This window comes from Antennarius striatus, chromosome 5 (genome assembly GCF_040054535.1).
Source record: "Antennarius striatus isolate MH-2024 chromosome 5, ASM4005453v1, whole genome shotgun sequence".
NCBI lineage: Eukaryota > Metazoa > Chordata > Actinopteri > Lophiiformes > Antennariidae > Antennarius > Antennarius striatus.
The window spans coordinates 21,249,214-21,267,454 of NC_090780.1; the positions used below are offsets into that span (position 1 = coordinate 21,249,214).

General features: G+C 39.8%; 2 protein-coding genes across 4 annotated transcripts; both read left to right on the plus strand.

Annotated features, from left to right (window-relative positions):
- Positions 1 to 200: 200 nt before the first annotated feature.
- Positions 201 to 7,094, plus strand: cyld2 (cylindromatosis (turban tumor syndrome) 2). Of its 3 annotated transcripts, XM_068315533.1 has the most exons (15): positions 201 to 318; positions 534 to 1,045; positions 1,285 to 1,414; positions 1,952 to 2,187; positions 2,268 to 2,436; positions 4,014 to 4,146; positions 4,738 to 4,839; positions 4,916 to 4,995; positions 5,103 to 5,169; positions 5,315 to 5,444; positions 5,527 to 5,635; positions 5,728 to 5,846; positions 5,929 to 6,130; positions 6,453 to 6,691; positions 6,749 to 7,094. In XM_068315533.1, the coding sequence occupies exons 2-15, from the start codon at positions 614 to 616 to the stop codon at positions 6,863 to 6,865; spliced, it is 2,265 nt and encodes a 754-aa protein (XP_068171634.1). In that variant the 5' UTR covers positions 201 to 318; positions 534 to 613; the 3' UTR covers positions 6,866 to 7,094. The 3 variants fall into 3 exon arrangements, with proteins under 3 accessions (XP_068171634.1, XP_068171632.1, XP_068171633.1); XM_068315531.1 differs by having other exon boundaries at positions 6,453 to 7,094; XM_068315532.1 differs by having other exon boundaries at positions 219 to 318; positions 573 to 1,045; positions 6,453 to 7,094.
- Positions 7,095 to 8,583: 1,489 nt separating this feature from the next.
- top1a (DNA topoisomerase Ia) lies at positions 8,584 to 17,990 on the plus strand. The gene is made up of 21 exons (XM_068316186.1): positions 8,584 to 8,721; positions 9,215 to 9,239; positions 11,113 to 11,209; positions 11,875 to 11,995; positions 12,268 to 12,314; positions 12,408 to 12,500; positions 13,059 to 13,128; positions 13,212 to 13,303; positions 13,440 to 13,555; positions 13,632 to 13,753; positions 13,832 to 13,954; positions 15,038 to 15,225; positions 15,307 to 15,451; positions 15,988 to 16,131; positions 16,300 to 16,485; positions 16,558 to 16,626; positions 16,715 to 16,829; positions 16,990 to 17,117; positions 17,379 to 17,473; positions 17,558 to 17,707; positions 17,837 to 17,990. Exons 1-21 carry the CDS (start codon positions 8,689 to 8,691, stop codon positions 17,937 to 17,939), a joined length of 2,262 nt encoding a protein of 753 aa, XP_068172287.1. The 5' UTR covers positions 8,584 to 8,688; the 3' UTR covers positions 17,940 to 17,990.
- Positions 17,991 to 18,241: the final 251 nt, after the last annotated feature.

Below are 18,241 nucleotides of genomic sequence, written 5' to 3' on the forward strand. Positions count from 1 at the left end.
CAAAATGCTTTAATTTAATACTTAAATATTTAATGCTTTCTTTTTTTTTAATGCAGAAAAAGACGAGCTCTGTTTGTTATCTCCTGTCTGCTCCGTCCATCATCGACTTCTGTCAAGCGCGTTTTTTTTAGGCGGAGCGCTTCCAGGTGGGCGCGGCGCGTCGCGCACAGGTCTGTATTTAACCGCGTCCAAGTTACCATGATAGGCGTTCTAGTCAGGAGGAAGCGAGAGCGACCAGCCAAGCCCTGAACTGCTGTGACCATTTGATGTATGGAGGAGTAAGGGACTGAACACCCGCAGGGGATTCACTTCAAAACAGTAAGTAACCGCATGCGCTTTCATTTCTTTACACTTCCTTTCTAATTTATGATGATAATTAGATTTTATAGACTATAAGATTATTTATCAGAGTACAGTTTTTTTTTAAATAATTAAAAATTTATTTCATTATTTTCTTCCTACATTTTACTTAAATTACCCAATCTGGAGCTGTTGTGACACAAGATTGTTATCCACCTGTTGTGTATCTGCAGGTAGCTGCTTTTCTAAGAACCGCATCTGCTTCTACACAGTTTAAAAGGCTCACTCAAACAGTACGAATAAGATATTTTCAATGGATGCCACAAGTCCTATCAAAGAGAAATTTTTCATTGTGCTGCGTGGGAAATCCAGCAAGGGCTTCAGCCGCGGATGCATCGGCCGTGTGGAGTCCGAGCAGCGTGGGGAGCTGTCGGGGCTGTTGTACAGCGGAGGCAGCAACAGGGTGAGCCGCAAGAATGGGGGCACCGTGAAGAGAGAGGACACGTACCCCCTGACGCGCCATCAGGCCCAGCTCCTGCTCTTTATTCCAAACGCCAACAGGCGCCTGGAGCTGCTGTGTAACCTCCAGCTGTTCGCAGCCATCTGTGAGCTGTCTCAGGACGACCTGGTGGTGGTGAAGCACAAATCAGGACACATGCCCGCATTGATGAAGAATATCATGCAGATTGGGAGGAAGGAGAACCAAGATGATGTGTGCATGCTGGGTTTTGAAGTCAAGTTTGTGGTGGGTATAAATTTGTTTGCCTCAGCTTCAGAATGAGTGTGTTAGGACTAAAAAGTAAGGCAGTCAAGGAATTGTATTCCAGCAAAGCATGACCAAGATATGATCTTTGTTCAGCGTCACCTGTTCAGATTGTCACAGAGATGTAATGTCAGAGTCATTATCACTCAATACTCACACGCACATGTGTTTCACCTGCTTTCATCACATCCAAGTCTGTATTCTCTTGTTCTTCCCTAAAGGACCAGGATTTCAGTAAGTCTTCCAAGAAACGTGCATCTCTGCCCCTGTTCTGTGCCGCAGACATCATCCAGGTGGTCTCATCGCACACCCCTCCCCCGGTGCTAGAGTGGAAAGACAGCAGCTGCGAGAGTAAGTAAAAATGACAAAGTCACTCGCTTGTTCAGTCAATATAGATCCTAACCCCACAATAGTTAGGGGTGATGGGTTTATCAGACTAAAACCAAGTTTAGTTTCAGCATAGTTACCTCAGAATGGACCAGATCTGGCGCCAAGGGGAAAACATTTTAATGGGCATGCACCATTTCATTTTTCTTCCTTGACCCTTGAGGGCCCTTTCAAATATTTTAAAGCCCTTATATTTAAACTGATCTGTTGCTGATTTCTAACGAGAGGGCCAAATTCCTGCACATTCCCTCAAGCATAGAGCTCCAGTCCTCGCCCATAGCGCTGAGTCTGCAGGAAACATAGAAGACATCAGTGAATAACAGGAAATACTGGTTTCATGGCTGCGGAATGTACAACACTAAATAGCTTGGTGTTTGAGTACATCATGCCCTCTTCGCTTTCTACATACCTCAAATTATTATGCAATCGGATAAAATCAGCATGTGACAGGACTCTTTGGCAAACTGGTGGCGTCCTCATGCTCTCCATATTTACCCCTAGGTCTAAATAGAAACTCCGGGACATGCATCACCTCCATGCCAAGTATAGGATCTCAACCACGTCAACACACAGAGCAGAATGCCACACAAAGCCAAAGTTCGAGTGCATCTCCTGTGCCTTTGGAGGTCGGATCTATTGTGGAAGTGATGTCCAACACAGGCGTCAAAGTCTACGGGGTGATTCGGTGGTTGGGGTTCCTTAAAGAGAAATCTGGTCAATGGGCTGGGATTGAATTGGTGAGTGACTAAAGTTGCGTGCAGTCACATTTTTTGTTAACTTTAGGCAGCAAAGACTCATCGTTTGATTTTGTTTTCAGGACTTTGATGTGAGAAATTGCTCTAATGGGACGTACGGAGGTCAGAGGTATTTCACCTGCAAAGGGAGCCGGGCATTATTTGTTCCCATCACAAAGTGCAGTCCTGACAGCAGGTTTGTCTGGAACTCTGCAGAAAAGGGGAACCGCAAACGCAGTCAAGGATCCTCAGGTTAGATACTTCAACTTAATTAGTACATGTGCACACAAACAGTTCAGATTTCCACATCACACACACACTTGATATTATTATATTTTATCAATGAATGTGTGCAATAAGGGATGTGTTTCATTTCTTTCATTTTTGTGTGTATCACCCAACCTCATCATCTGTTGAAGTGCTGCCAAAGTGTTGAACACAAGTGAAAAGAACAGTCAAAACAAGGGTGGATATGGGGTCAGAGGTCACAAAAGGTCCAAATGCAACCCAGTATGGGAAAATATGGCAAACCTTTTTTCCCCCTTCAGTAAGATTTATATTTCATTCCTTTTTTTTACTGTTAATTCAGTAAATTTGGGGAAAAAACATAATTTGATTTATTTACAAATCATACTTAAAAATGTTAATTGTCATGTTTATTGAACATTAAATTGGGGTGTGGAATACATAATACTGAGACTTTATTCCACATGTAACAGGTCATGTACATTATCACAGCATGTAGAACAGTTTATAATAGAAAATCTGACAATTAGCTTCACTGCTGAGGTGAAACATAAACTACACAATAGTGTAGGTTTTTTTTTTTTTTTAAATTAAATGAACTGACATGCCTCAAAAATTCTCACACATCCAATGTTGCTGCTAATCTAGACTGAACTCTAAGGAACCCATTGACTCAGTCATCTCCATTTATTTAACAAAGCCTGAGGGTGAAGAGCTTTGTTCACCTAAAAGTGTTGTCGACTGGTAGTACAATTCTTAGGAATGGGAATGCCTTACACAGCGAAAAGAATCTTTGTGACTGTGAGGAACATAAGTGCAGGTATCTGCTTATGTAATTTCTCAGAAGTATGACTGCTTGTTGACCTCAGCCACATGTTGTTGTTGCAGTAGTTAGGAATAGTCTAGAATGCAGTCAAGTTGAACCCTAATCTGTTTTCAAGTTGGTTGGACTTGATCTGCTCTCTGTCTCTCACTGCATGTCTGTCACTGTTGAAGGGGAATTAAGGCAAATTCTCTTTGAAATTCTTGAAATCATAAGTCTAAAAACTTTATTTTATCTACCAATTATGTTGAACACATAATTTAAAAAAAGAAGATTTTTGCATCAAATCTACATTGGAGGATCGTTGATTATGATAAACAAAGCCTGACATTCACACTGTGATGGCTTTTTTTATTGTCGTTAAGTCATCTTCCATCCTCCTGCGCCAATTACCTGGAATCAGTACCACCTGCAAAGCAATGTGACTTCATCATCGCTCACAGGTGTCTTGTATTTGATGAGCGCCCTACAAAACAGCTGCCAGGGGCGCTCCGAAGGTACTCGCGTTTTCAGGCATTGGATACGTGGCTCTCTGCTAAACCAACGGGTCAAGGTGGTTTATTTTCACAGCCGTTTGAGGAGAAACTATGGTGTTCGAGAAGCCTAATGGTTTGTAACTCTCTCCTGTTTTTAAAAATGTCCACAGGTCTGCCAGTCTGGGATTTGGAATTGGTTAATTTGTCTACATGTTCTCCTTGAAGTTGGATTGTGATTATCTGGTTTGCATGATGGTTCTAGATTAAATGTGTTTTGTTTCCAGTTCCCCCGTTTGATCCCGCTGAGGACGACACGCCACCGGTTCCTGCATCCCAGGTCTTGACCAAAATGGTTGGAAGAATGAAAGGGATTCAAGGCCAGGTCAACTCCTGCTACCTGGACGCTTCTCTGTTCATGTAAGAGTTCATCTTGTTTTATTTTATTACTAATTCAATTTGGAGCAGATTTTGTAAAACTAAAAGTTTGAAGAAATGACTGAAATTTAAATTCTACTGAATTGTTTGGGGTTTTTTTTAAAGTAGCTGACAAATTGGTATATAAGCTCAGGCTGTCCTTTTACTAAATTCAATTTGCTTGAAGGCCATGCAGCTGTTCAAATGGCTCAAGGCAACACTTTTTTTTTCAGACCTTCCCCAAATGCACAATGATTATTTGATTATCTGCAATATCAATGTTACCACCTGAAAAGCATTCCCTCATCAGACATTGACAATTAAAATTATTTAAAATGTTTCCTACTCATTCTTGGAACATCTTTCCATTGGTTAAATTGTAATTTGTCAGCATTAACGTAGCTAAGAATTTCTTATCAGACAATCCTTATAAATTCATAATATTGGCCTTTAAGACGGCAGTTAAGTTTGTAAATTGACATAAAATGTGCCATTACTGAGAATTGGAAATAATGGGAGTATGCCAGTGCACCTGGAATATAACATGGTGAATGGTTAAGGTGCTAAGATGAATAAATCTATGCTTTTCTGTAGTTTGTTTGGTACATCCGTGAACCTGGAAATCTACAGGAACCCTCCTGAGACTGAACATCCCTTAATCTGCGCGCTCAGAGAAATTATGAACCGTTTGCGCAGGTAATGGGACAGAATTGTTGGTATATGCAACACTAGTATTTGAAGTTTTGTTTGCTCACTGATGGTACATTTTTAGATATGGATTTGTGCCTGCTGAGAGCGTGCAGAAATTCCGTGATGGACTTGGTATTGACTCATTCAAGACAGACGAAAAAGGTATAAACCCATATTTGTCACCTGCACTGTTAATGTTTTAATTGAAGGGCTTTAGTCTTTGCAACAACACACTGAAGCCAACTGAGTCACAACTGTTCCATCTGCAGACCCAGAGGAGTTCATCGTACTACTCTTCCAGAGGGTGCTTTGTGCGCAGCCACTGCTCAAGTTCAGGTGGGATCCTGATCTGCTCGGCACTTAACATGATTTGGCTATAAAATCATTTCCTGAATGCTTCTACAAACGATGCAGCTACCAGCTTCCACAAGATTTTGGTCATTTTTCAGTGTCGATCAAAAATGACCCTTTTGTTTTTTAGGTCAGGCGAAACGGCCAATGATTCCTACGTCCTGCAGCTCATTCTGGACAAGGACCAGATGGTCGAAGTGCCTACAGTTCAGCAGTTACTGGAAACGTCATGTCAATTGGTTGACCTGAAGTTTGAAGAGGTGAGGCCATTTTCTTTTATATTTTTCATTAACTGGGAAGCCGCTAAGAATTAAAAAATTTTTATTCATGTCCTGTTCTCAGGCACCATCCATTCTGATGCTTCAGATGCCAAGATGTGGAAACAAGTTCAAGATGTTTTCTCACATTATTCCATCTACTGAGCTGGACATCACCAATCTCCTTTTCAAATGTAAGCAGATGTGATGAGAACTGATTCTAAAATGATAATTTTGTATTTGGTTCAATTTACTTTCATAGTCTTTGATCACTAATTTCAAACAGATCCAAGGGAATGCTATTTCTGTGGGGAACCAGCTAAGATGGAGTGTGCCCAATGTCTGCTTGATGATCAAATGCAGCCAGGAAGAATCAAGCAGTACTGCATTGAGTGCAACACCCGTGTAAGCAAGTTGCCTCTCTTCAGATGTCGGTTGTCTCCAAGCATCCTAAGGTTTTAATTCAAAAGTTGTCGCTGTTTCCTAGGTGCACAATCACCGCTCCAGGAGGAATCATCTCCCCAAAGCTTTCGCGCTGCCAGAAGAAGCGGCCACAAACACTCCTGACGTCCCCAAGTTGGAGCTGTTTGGAGTGCTCTGCATTAACACCAGCCACTATGTGGCGTTTGTCAAGTTTGATCCTAACCCAAAATCCTGGATCTTTTTTGACAGCATGGCAGACAGATATGGTAAGATTATCATCTCGATTTGATATTTTGAACCCTTTTGACAGTTTGAGACAAGTCACATTTTTGCAAGTTTAAAAGCGATGCATGAATTAAAATTTAACAACATATAAATTCCCCACAATATTAGAGGCCTTAAAATTTGTAATTTTTATAGAAAAACCTTTCAATATGAACCAGTTTTAGCTTTCAAACTTTTGTTACTTTATGATTACCTCTGACTGCTTAATTTTCTGATTCAGCCTTGACAGTGTTTGATAAAGCCGTGCTCTGACGTCTAGTCTTATCACTTGAGACGATGTCTGATGTCATGCTGTTCTTGCAGGTGGCGATGAAGATGGCTTCAACATTCCCCTGGTCAGGCCTTGTCCAGAGATGGATGCCGTACTGTCTAATGTCAGACAGTTTGTAATGATACCGGAATTGGCGAACCGGCTGCTGTGTGACTCGTATATGTTTTTTTACAAGAACCCAGCCAAGCCATTCAAAATGCAACCACCAGGACCCCCACCAGCACCCGCATCAGAAGCCGAATCTGTACCCCCACCAGCACCCGCATCAGAAGCCGAATCTGTACCCCCAGAAGCCGAATCTGTACCCCCACCAGCACCCGCATCAGAGGCCGAATCTGTACCCCCACCAGCACCCGCATCAGAATCCCCACCGGCACCCCCACCAGCACCCGCATCAGAATCTCCACCGGCACCCCCACCAGCACCCAAAGCCCTTGAAGATTAAGACGCAATGTTCTCTCAACAATGTCTTAACGTCACATCTGAGTTGGCAAGATGTTGTTCATTGCATCCCAACAGCAGGAACTGAAATGGATGCTTTAAGATCAGGATACTACATTGTTTAAGGGCAAAAGGAATGTTGATTAGATTTTTAGCATTGTATAACCTTGGTGTATACTGATTATGCAATGAAAGATTGAGCATTAATAAACTTTCTAAAAAAATCTCTCTACTTTTGGTTTGTGTTAAAGATCATTTGGGTTTCATTACTTTTCCATTACCCGGTAAATTAATCTTGTAGCAAGTATACTCATGTACTTGGTTGCCAACTAGATGTGTACTAATTACTGCCAGTTGGATAATGTGACAGTTTTCCACTTTTATAGTACAACATGAAAGCATTGGGCATTTCTTTTGGAATCTATACATTTTAAAAATCGGCTCTCGGGTGAAAAATGTCAAAGATTTAAACGACTGCTCCCTTACCTGGCAAATGTTTTGAGGTAGGATCACCTGAAAGATGAGACTACATTGGCAAAGGTACTTCATTGACATTTACTCCCATATTTAAGTGGGTGTAAAATTCATTTTAGTCATAGGGACGTCCCATCAGACACAGGCAATATAATGGCCTGTAATGCCCTCCTGTGGACAGAACCAAACGTGGCCACGAGTGCATTATTCCACTAAATACCTTTTACTGCCAGCATAGATGCAGACCCAGCATTACTATAAATTTCTGAGGAAATGTTGATGGAAAAACATGTAAACACCTTGGTCCTTTACAATATGATAAAAGGAAAAAAGGGTTGAATTTACTTCAAAAAAGTCTCAATTGATTGCCTTTGAGGTGTCCTAAGCATATAAACAGTCAATTTCTGAAATTATAAATGGTTTGCTGTGACGAGTAAAAGCAATACACTGCTGATTAATACACTGAGCTACCTACATACCTTCTTATACTGTATAGGTATAGTAATTTCTGTAATGTTTCAATATGTTTATTTCTATATTTCTTGTGTACAGTTCAGACCTGAACAGAACATTTGACTTGCTGGCCACAATACCTTTTTACATATTTATGTATCGATTGAATTATGATTGTTTATTTACATGAACTTGTTTTTGGTTATTCTTCCTGGTTATTTCTGTAATACTTTTTTTTGTAACTGTGCATAACAAGATCAACAAGAATTTTGTCTAATTTTTTTTTTGTTTTACATACACATCCAAAAAGGCTGATTTGATCACAGTTCCTTATTAGGTCAAGCAAGATAAAGCCAGGAAAATGCAGAGAACGCTGCCAAACATTAGGCCTGACAAGTGCTCCCATTTGACTGATTGATTTTAAAGTCAGAATCATGCAATTAAAGCGAGATTTCTGAGAATAATGTCAATATTCTGACAAGAAAATGAAAATTCTGTGATTTAAAAAAAGAAATCTGTGAATAAAGTCAAATGTTATATGAGATAAAACTCAACAGTTTCAACAGATAGTAAAGTACAGCAGTCAATTACAACATCAATCAAGTCAGAAAATAACTTTTAAAAATATCAAAAAACTCAGTTTTGTTTTTATATATTTTTTCGGGGTTATTCGGGATGTTTGTGTGTTGAATCGACAGAGCAACACGTTTAGGGAGTGGGAGGAGCTACACTGCCCTGTGCCGTTTAAATACGTGCGCATGCGCATTGGTGTATTATTTGGACTTCTTTCTTCTCTGCAACGTTTGAGTCTTTTCTTCATTCTGGCCGCATATCCTCGCCGGTGTGTGAAGCGTTACACGTTTCTCATTTTTGATTTTTCAGTCAAACAACGCGAAGGAAATGAGTGGGGACCATTCCCACAGCGAGGACCAGGTAATGCTGAAAATATCGTGGAATGTCATCGCTTTTGGTTTTCGGATACGATTTATTGATACCTTTCTGTTTGCCTGGTTTTGACAAGGTAACTTAGCTAGCTAACATGATTAGCCAGCGCTAGCGCACGTTAGCCGAGTGTGTTTGTAAGCCAACTCGATATGTTGTCAACAGCGCCTTGACATGATTCATCTGGCGTGTATTTTTAGTGTTATGATAAAATAAAAACTGGTTAGTATTCAATTTTGTATGTGTAGTAGTGAAGTGAAGGGAATAGTGAGTTAAAGATGCATTTATTTGACGTTAGCTTTAGCTTCTGATAGCCGTAGTGACTTTTTATGCCAGTCAAGCCTTATTATTAGCCAGCGTAGCAGTGTAGCCTAGCTAGCTTGAAAGCTAATGAACTGTCGCTTGGCCATCCAGCAAGTTCAAAGTTAGTTAGCCAGTCAGTTAGCTGCTACGAAATTTAACATTCATCTGTTTGATTTTTCAGGTTGACGGTGGCGCTCGGTTCAATGGTAAGTAAATGACATCCAGCTAACAGGTTTCCAGATCATTTTCCTCTAATTCTGGCATAGCTTCACCGGCGAAATGTAGCGCTGCGTTAACGTTAGTTCTCAGTAGAGGACAGAAATGGCGTCCAGAGACTAAGTCCTCTGTCTCACTCACAGGCACCTATTGTTCAAAAGGGAGGTAAAATTAAAGCTCTTCCGATTAGTATTTTTTCGATTACAATCCTTTTTGGCAGACATCTGGAGGTGTTTTATCAGTTTGTCGCGTTAGAATTAGTTGTTGTTTCGGTTAAAACACCGAATTTCTCACCTGAAAGTGAGGGTTTGGGGGTTGAGGACTTAGTCTCTGCGCCATTTTCTTTTTCGGTGTAGCGGCCTGACTGCACTGCAAGCTGGAGCAGCCTGGAAAGTGTGGATGGCTGTGTGCAGGAGAAATGCCAAGGCTTGGTGCTTTTATCAAGATTCAATATGCTGGACGAGAAGTCTGTTTTAGCAAATTATGGATCCTCTTGAATGCGGATTTTGTTTATCTAAAGTTTTATTTTAGTTGCAGGGAATTGACATGTCTCCCCAAGTGAGGTTAAAGACTGAAGTTTGAAGAGCACAGCAACTGCAGCCCAAATTAATCATCAAATTGAAAGTTAATTATATATCACTAGTAGGATAAACTATAATATTCTACATGTTTTGGAATCTTTTTAAATGCAGCTATCCCCCCCCCCCGATATAAAAGCTTTTTTTAAAAAAATCTATACTACAGTATAGTATAGGACAGTTTAGGATAATGAGATAATATAAGTGTCTCAAAGATAATTGAACTGATATTGACCCTTTTTTTTTGTATGTACATCCATATTGTTATAACACAGTTGTGGCAGTCTACCTATTTAGTTTTCTTTCGTAAATGAACAACATTTAACTGGTGGATAAAGAGTCGTTAGCTTGATCTACAAGGGAATGGTATTCACTTAAATCTTTATCAGTTGTATTGAAATCTATTTAATAATCAGTTTAGTTTAGCTATTTATTAAAGCTGCCTAATTGTTGACTGGCCTGTGTATTTTGCTTACATATTTTTGATTATGACCCTTGGCATGTTTGCCAGTCAGTCATGAAAATATTCTGAGGTACTGGATCAACTAAAATCAAATTTATTGAAGAATGATATGCTTTACATCTGAGAGGATGGATTCAATCATGTCATCTTAAAGAGATGAATACTGTTAGTATAAGTGATGGAACTGCCAAAGTAAAAGACAAGCCTTCTGATTTAAGTTTCACAAATGCATACCTGCTTAGACTTTAGTTCACTTTTTTTGTCTACCCTTAGCATACGAAGGACTCCAGATAACTTTTTAGGTATCTATGATTAACCAATCAACTCTTGAAGTCTACTGTTCTAAGCCTACCAAATGTATTTTTTTTGTGTAGTGTTAATCTTGACTTTAAATCTGATGACTGCTTTTTGTAGTGAGAGTGAAAGCTTATTTTGTTATGTAGCATGTTTAAACCTGTCAGATGGTTCATGCAGTCTCAGTTTGTGCAGTGAAACTGTTTATTTTCAATCTCAATGCGGCATGATAATTAGATCGCAGTTTGTGTTCAGTAGCAGTTTAAAACTCATGTTTTTACTTGAGGCAAGTGTATATGTCAGTTGATAAACTGCTGTAGTTTGGTCACTTGAGCACATGTTTAACAGACGTGTTTTAACAGGAGTGCAATATTTACCATTGTCAGTTGTGTCTAAAGTCAAGCCATAAAGCTGTGTCGCTATTTATCATAGTTACACAGCAATCCTACCATAAATTTAGCCCGTTATTGCTTGACAGTAAATGCTTTGCACACTTTGAAGAATGTGTTGTTGTTTTTCCCTCTTCAGACTCCCACAAGCATAAAGACAAATATAAGGAGAAAGAACACAAACACAAAGACCACAAGAAAGATAAGGAACGGGAAAAATCAAAGCATGGCAACAGGTATGGTCCGTACGACTAAAGCAGTTGAAAACGGAAGGTATTGACCTTCGATATTATTAGGTTTTTTGAAAAATCTGTTTAATAGCTTTATAATCATATAAGAAATAGTTTGATATCTTTTTTCAGGCGAAGCACTACTTTAGATCTCTTCTGAAGTCTTAGAGATGCTAATTAGAGGCTTATAATTCAAAGAAAACCTATTTCTAAATCAGATGTTTAAACAATGATAGTGTTAAGCAACCTACTTTGAATGTAGTATCTTTGTTTGTTTTCAGGGTCTTCTTTTTGACTTCTTGGACTTACTGATCATTCATTCTATCGATCAGTAGGTAATATAAGGAGGAAGAACGACACATATGCTAACCAGACCACCATGGGTTCACTGAACCCATGGTGGTCTGTGAAGTTCCTTTGAATTTAGTTTGATAGAAAACCTCTCATGACCAACAATATTAACATGATCGTGCAGTTGTCAGTGATGTTCACTTTTTTCTACCTTTCAGATGAATATCTTAAATTTAAAACACTTTGCCAGTTTACTTACACTATTATAGGGATAAAAAATGCTGCTGTATGATAAAACAAGACATTCCACATATTTACTTGAGTAGTGTTTGTATTAAATAGTTGAAGCTGCCTAAAAGTGTTCTGTTTTGTCACGCCAGTGCTCACAAGGACTCCTCAGACAAAAAACACAGAGACAAGGAGAAGGAAAAGATGAAGCACAAAGATGGTAGCACAGACAAAATCAAGGACAAGCACAAGGAGAAAAGGAAAGACGACAAGGTGAATTACTGTGCTGATAATTCATGAAACAAATGGAATATTCGTTTGCGAGTATTGTTGTGGAATTCAAAGTCTGTATGTACCTTTTTTTTGTATATGTAAGCTCTGTCAATTCATTGCACATTCATAGGCCAAATTTGCAGCTTATGTTTCATACATGGGTATTAATTTTATTATTAAAAAATCTGTCATTTCATGATTAACCATCACAATTGAACCTTTGTGTTGACAATCCTGTGCTGTTCTTATTTACATTTTTGTAAATGTTTCAGATGAAGTCCTTTGATGGTAAAGTCAAAAAGGAAAATGGTTTTTCCGGGTAAGGAGTTGCTCCATATTTCCCGTGACTGGTGTGTTTGTGTTGATAGCAGATGTTTTTGCCTATTTTGCGAAATCTTTTTGTCTTTTGCAGTCTTCCACATGTCAAGTCTGAACCTGAGGATGATAACTACTTCTCTCCTAAACATGAGAAGTCCCTAAAAAGAGAACGGGATGAAGATAATGAGTAAGTGGAGATTTGTTCTGCGTGGGGAAGGAAGAGACTCAAATATTAGCTAGGTGGCTAAATAAAAGCTGTGGTAAGATGGTTGGAAAATAACAAGCTTACAACTTGTCAGCGGATGCAATATAGTGCTAACTGACGATGTTTACTTGTCTGATCTTGGCCCCGATGCTCAGGATGAACAGCATAAGCTTCCTTTATTTTGACAACAAGGTGGATTAATCCTGCTCAAATACCTTGATTGTATACCTTGCGGGGGGAAACATAAATTATAGCCAAATTTGTTACCTCAATATTTTGTAGAAATGAGTTTAAAGGTCTCCTTTCTACCGACCGTTTTGAACTGAATAAGCTTTTTGGAATATAAGTGAAACCTTCAAACCCTAAAACAGATTACTGTAGGTTTTTTTAATTAATTTTAACAGGACAGTCTCGTAACAGCATCCCAGAAAAGTTGGCTAGCTGTTAAGAAAAGTGACGTCTTCACCTCCGTGTCTGTCATTTTGCCAGATTGTTTTGTATAGTTTGTATGTTATCAGCTTTGTAACATTTTTTTTTCAGTTATGATTTCAAGCCCAAGAAGATTAAGCTAGAAAATGATAGAAAGGCCAAGAAAAGAGAACTAGATGAGGTGAGTATTAGCTTCTAATGACAAGTTGTTTTTATTCCCCACTAAATATTAGCATTTACTAGGATAATTATTTTCCATTCTAGGATGTTAAACCCAAAAAGACAAAAGACAAAAAAGGAAAAGTTGCTGATGGAAAAAAGAAAGCAAAGAAAGAACCAGAAGAAAAGTGGAAATGGTGAGTTCTTTTTCTGCCATCTGTGTTTCTGCATGTAGCTGCGATGTGGTGATGTGGATATGTTGTGTGTCATTGGTCGGTTTGCGCAATATTTTGTCTGATATGTTCAAACAGCTTATTTTGTGGTTGATTTCAGGTGGGAAGAGGAGAGATACACAGATGGTGTCAAATGGAAGTTTCTGGAACACAAAGGACCAGTTTTTGCACCACCGTATGAGCCTCTTCCTGACAAAGTCAAATTTTACTATGATGGTAAGGTTTTATATGACGGTTTAACTATGGAGTCATGCAATAATATGTAAGCGTTGAAACACCTATTTTTGCATAGGTAAGCCAATGAAGCTCAGTATGTTAGCGGAGGAGGTGGCTACATTCTTTGCAAAAATGCTGGACCATGAGTACACTACAAAAGACATCTTCCGCAAGAACTTCTTTAAAGACTGGAGGAAGGTTGGAGAATCAGTCCTTTTATTATTTTTGTAAATGTCAAAGATTCCTGTTTTTTAATGACATATTGTGCTGCTGCAGGAAATGACTTCAGAGGAAAAGTCAAAGATCACTGACCTGAAAAAGTGCGACTTCACTGAGATGAGCGAATACTTCAAGGCACAAGCAGAAGCCAGAAAGAACATGACAAAAGAACAGAAACTGGTCAGTTAATAAGCAAAGTTTGCCAGCGCTTACTTCTGATCTTGTTTGTGTTATCAAAACTTGAGCTATAGTAGAATGTGTATTATCTAATATCTACACTATCAACCATGCCTATGTCCATCTTTAATTACATAGCTAATGTAGTAGTCACTGAAGTGGCGGTCGGCCTCAGCAGTCCTTCAGCCTTATTCAGCATTTCTTCATCCCACAAAAAACGATATAAGTTCCTCAAAGCAAGAAAACCACACAACATCACAAAGTACTTTGCCGGTCTGTCACAATAAGATTGATCGAAGACTTGACGAGTATTATATTTAATTCTAAGAGTTAAAAGGTTGGCACAAAATAAATCAAGCTTTACTTCCATGAACACAAAACAAAGGAAAATTTGTGTTCAGATATTCGGTGTGATGTATTAAAAATTGGGATCAGACTTCATAAGACTTAAGTACCATAATTATTAGATGCTGTTAACATTTAAAAACAGATGTCTAATATTAACTCAACATTTCATCAGTCTTAAGTTGGTCGTTGCTATTTGATGTGGTATAAAATTATATGTATAGCTCTATTGCAATATGAAATTAAACAAAACCACTGTCAGACTGACCAGTCCTGTTTTTCAGCTACAGTATTTTCCATACTAAAAGGCGCACCTGTCGTTTTTTAATGTCCTCATAACCCACAAGAGCCCCTTATAATCCAGTGTGCCTTATATATGAAAAAGGGTTTAAAATAGGCCATTCATTGAAGGTGAGCCTTATGGTCCAGTGCGCCTTACAGTGCGGAAAATGCTGTATATCCTTTAAATGCAGTGTTGAAATCAACCAGTTTGAGTAGTTGGCAAAGTGTCTCAAGGTTCTTAAGAGGTTTCACTTTACATTAAATAAGCGATTCTGTCCCTCCTAATTGGAAAAAAAATCAAGAATTTGGAAGCTTGACAAATCATCCACCTTGAACAAACATGTTAACACTTTGTGATTCTGTTTGATGGATTGTTGCAAGTTGAAGAATGTCTTTGCTCAAAGTATTGACTGAAACAAGATGATCACCTGACGTGAAGTTTCCCCCCTCTGTTTATAGAAAATAAAAGAGGAGAATGAGCGTATTCTGCAGGAGTACGGCTACTGCATCATGGATAACCACAGAGAACGTATTGCTAATTTCCGCATTGAGCCACCAGGCCTGTTCCGTGGCCGTGGAGATCATCCGAAGATGGGTATGCTGAAGCGTCGCAGCAGGCCTGAAGATATTATCATCAACTGCAGCAAGTGAGTGAGAGGTTCTCTGTTCTCCTCCTGATCCTGATGAACTAATTTGAGGAAGGTAAACCTTGAATGTGCTCCTCATAGGGACTCCAAACATCCTGAACCTCCTCCAGGTACTAAGTGGAAGGAGGTTCGTCACGACAACAAGGTGACTTGGCTGGTGTCGTGGACGGAGAACATTCAGGGCTCTATCAAGTACATCATGCTGAACCCCAGCTCGAGGATCAAGGTAGACAGATGGGAAAAGTTTTATCCTACAAGAATGTTTTGACCTAGTTTTAGGGGCTCTGAGCTAAACAACACCAGATACTATAAAAATAATAACAGTTGGATGTTGTTTGAATTTTGGCAGTTCTGCTCTTCATTTCCAGTAATGGATGCTTCTCAAGTCAAAACAGGCCATATGCTTACACCCAGAAGTGAATTTATCTTATATTATCTGTTCTGTATGAAGATTGTGTCATTTACTTATCAGTGACACAATCTTTATACACATTCTGCTTGCTTGGAGTCAGGCGAGGTAGGCTGATGCAACACATCAAACATGTGACGTTCGCTGATTTGTACACCGTGTATGGAAGTGATTTTAGAATGTAAAACATTGGTTGCCACACTGTCATTCCTGAAATTCTGAAGATTCGTTAAGAGAGCTGCATACAGTATGATGCAACGCAGGCAGGGAACATGCTGTCCTCTTCCACAAACTCGCCATATGTTTGACACACACATTTCCCCTAATTCTTTTGTACGTGCTGTTGTCTGCAGGGAGAAAAAGATTGGCAGAAGTATGAAACAGCTCGTAGGCTGAAGAAATGTGTGGACCGCATCAGAGCTCAGTACCGTGAAGACTGGAAGTCCAAGGAGATGAGGATCAGACAGAGGGCTGTGGCACTCTACTTTATTGACAAGGTGAAAGGCATGATCAATATTGACTTTGGTGTGTGAACATCTTGTGGTGTTAAAATATAATGTAATTGCTATTTAACAACGATGAATTTGTGAGAGGGCGTCAGTCAGTGCTGAAACGATGAGGATGATGTAAGCCTGCTTAAACCCGGCTGCCCTGACGTCCTCTAGCTGGCACTGAGAGCGGGAAACGAGAAGGAGGAAGGAGAGACTGCGGATACTGTCGGCTGCTGCTCCCTGAGAGTTGAACACATCAAGCTGCACCCAGAGAACGAAGGTCTAGAGTACGTGGTGGAGTTTGACTTTTTGGGTAAAGACTCCATCCGCTACTACAACAAAGTCCCTGTGGAGAAAAGGGTAAAGACGCATTTTCTGGTTTTTATTTTTGATTTGGTTTCTATGTATTCATGGGTGTTCTGCCTGGTGTAGGTGTTCAAGAACCTTCAGTTGTTCATGGAGAACAAGGACCCCGATGACGACTTGTTTGATCGCCTGAATGTAAGCAAAATATGACCTGTGTCTATAATGAGGAAATTTTATTTCAGTAAAAATGTCTGGCGGTTGCTGACCAGTATTTTCCTTCCAGACATCTGTTCTGAACAAGCACCTTCAGGAGCTGATGGATGGGCTGACAGCCAAAGTGTTCCGTACCTACAACGCTTCGATCACGCTGCAACAGCAGCTGAAGGAGTTGACAAGTGGTACGACTCCCCTTGCAGTTACTTCATCAAGTTCCATGTAGAGTTAAAAAGGACGTGCAGATGGCAGTTACTTGATATTGGAGGTTTTCATTTGGGTGTGACTGGTGTCATAAATTGTTGTACAAAAAAAAACCTCATTGTACTCATTGTCCCTGCCTAGAGGAGGACAACATTCCAGCAAAGATCTTGTCCTATAACCGGGCCAACAGGGCTGTAGCCATCCTGTGTAACCATCAGAGGGCTCCACCAAAAACATTCGAGAAGTCTATGCAGAACCTCCAGGCTAAGGTGAGCATGTGATTTGAGAGCTATGTTGTTTTTATTTTTCTTGACAGCCCCATGTTTCATTTATAAGTTGTATTGGCATTCACTGTTTTTACTGACAAGAAAAGCACTTAATCGCTCAACAACAAGGGCAAAAGCAAATGTAGAAGTAGCAACAATATGTTAAAGTATCTTAGTACATTTTAAGTCATGTCCTGTCAGTTTTTGATCTTTGCACTAAGAAGCGACATCACAAAGTGTTTTCAAACCAACTGTTTATCTTAGATTGATGCTAAAAGGGACCAGCTGTCTGATGCCAAAAGAGAACTGAAGAGCGCTAAGGCTGATGCCAAAGTACGGAGAGATGAGAAATCCAAAAAGTAAGTGTGTACAAGTTGGGAACAGAAAGGTGATTATGTCCTTGTTCCACACATTTCTGACTTTCTCCACTGTTGGTTCTGAAGGGCTGTGGAGGCCAAGAAGAAGGCTGTTCAGAGGATAGAAGAGCAGCTCATGAAGCTGGAGGTGCAGGCGACTGATCGTGAAGAGAACAAGCAGATTGCTCTCGGCACTTCGAAGCTCAACTATCTGGACCCTCGTATCTCTGTGGCATGGTAAGATTAAGTTCTGGGGGGGGGGGGGGGTGTCCATCCATGGTTGAGATGTTGTGGTAGTGGGTGCACAAGTTAATACCATTAGCTGACATTTGAACTTTGTCTTCATATTTTTTTTGTGTGTCCCAGGTGTAAGAAGTGGGGCATTCCTGTTGAGAAGATCTACAACAAAACCCAGCGTGAAAAGTTTGCCTGGGCGATCGACATGGCAGATGACGACTTTGAATTTTAAATTCAGATTGTGGTTTTATCCCATACTTTTTTAATAAATTGGATACCTGTTTGTTTTTAGTTTGTTTTTTTTTTTAGCTTAACCGAATTTTGCTCGATGATGACCTGACCAAGAATTTCAGACAGTCTGAGCAAGAAAAAAACAAAACTGCAGCGACACGGTAAGACAAGATGAGGCCATAATGAAGGGGCAGCAGGGTGTTTTGGGTAGTCTATAAACATCTGATCTGAGATCAGGCATCAAGGCTGAACTATACCCACAGCTGAGCATCAAGACACACGGTCCCAGTAATCGGAAGAACC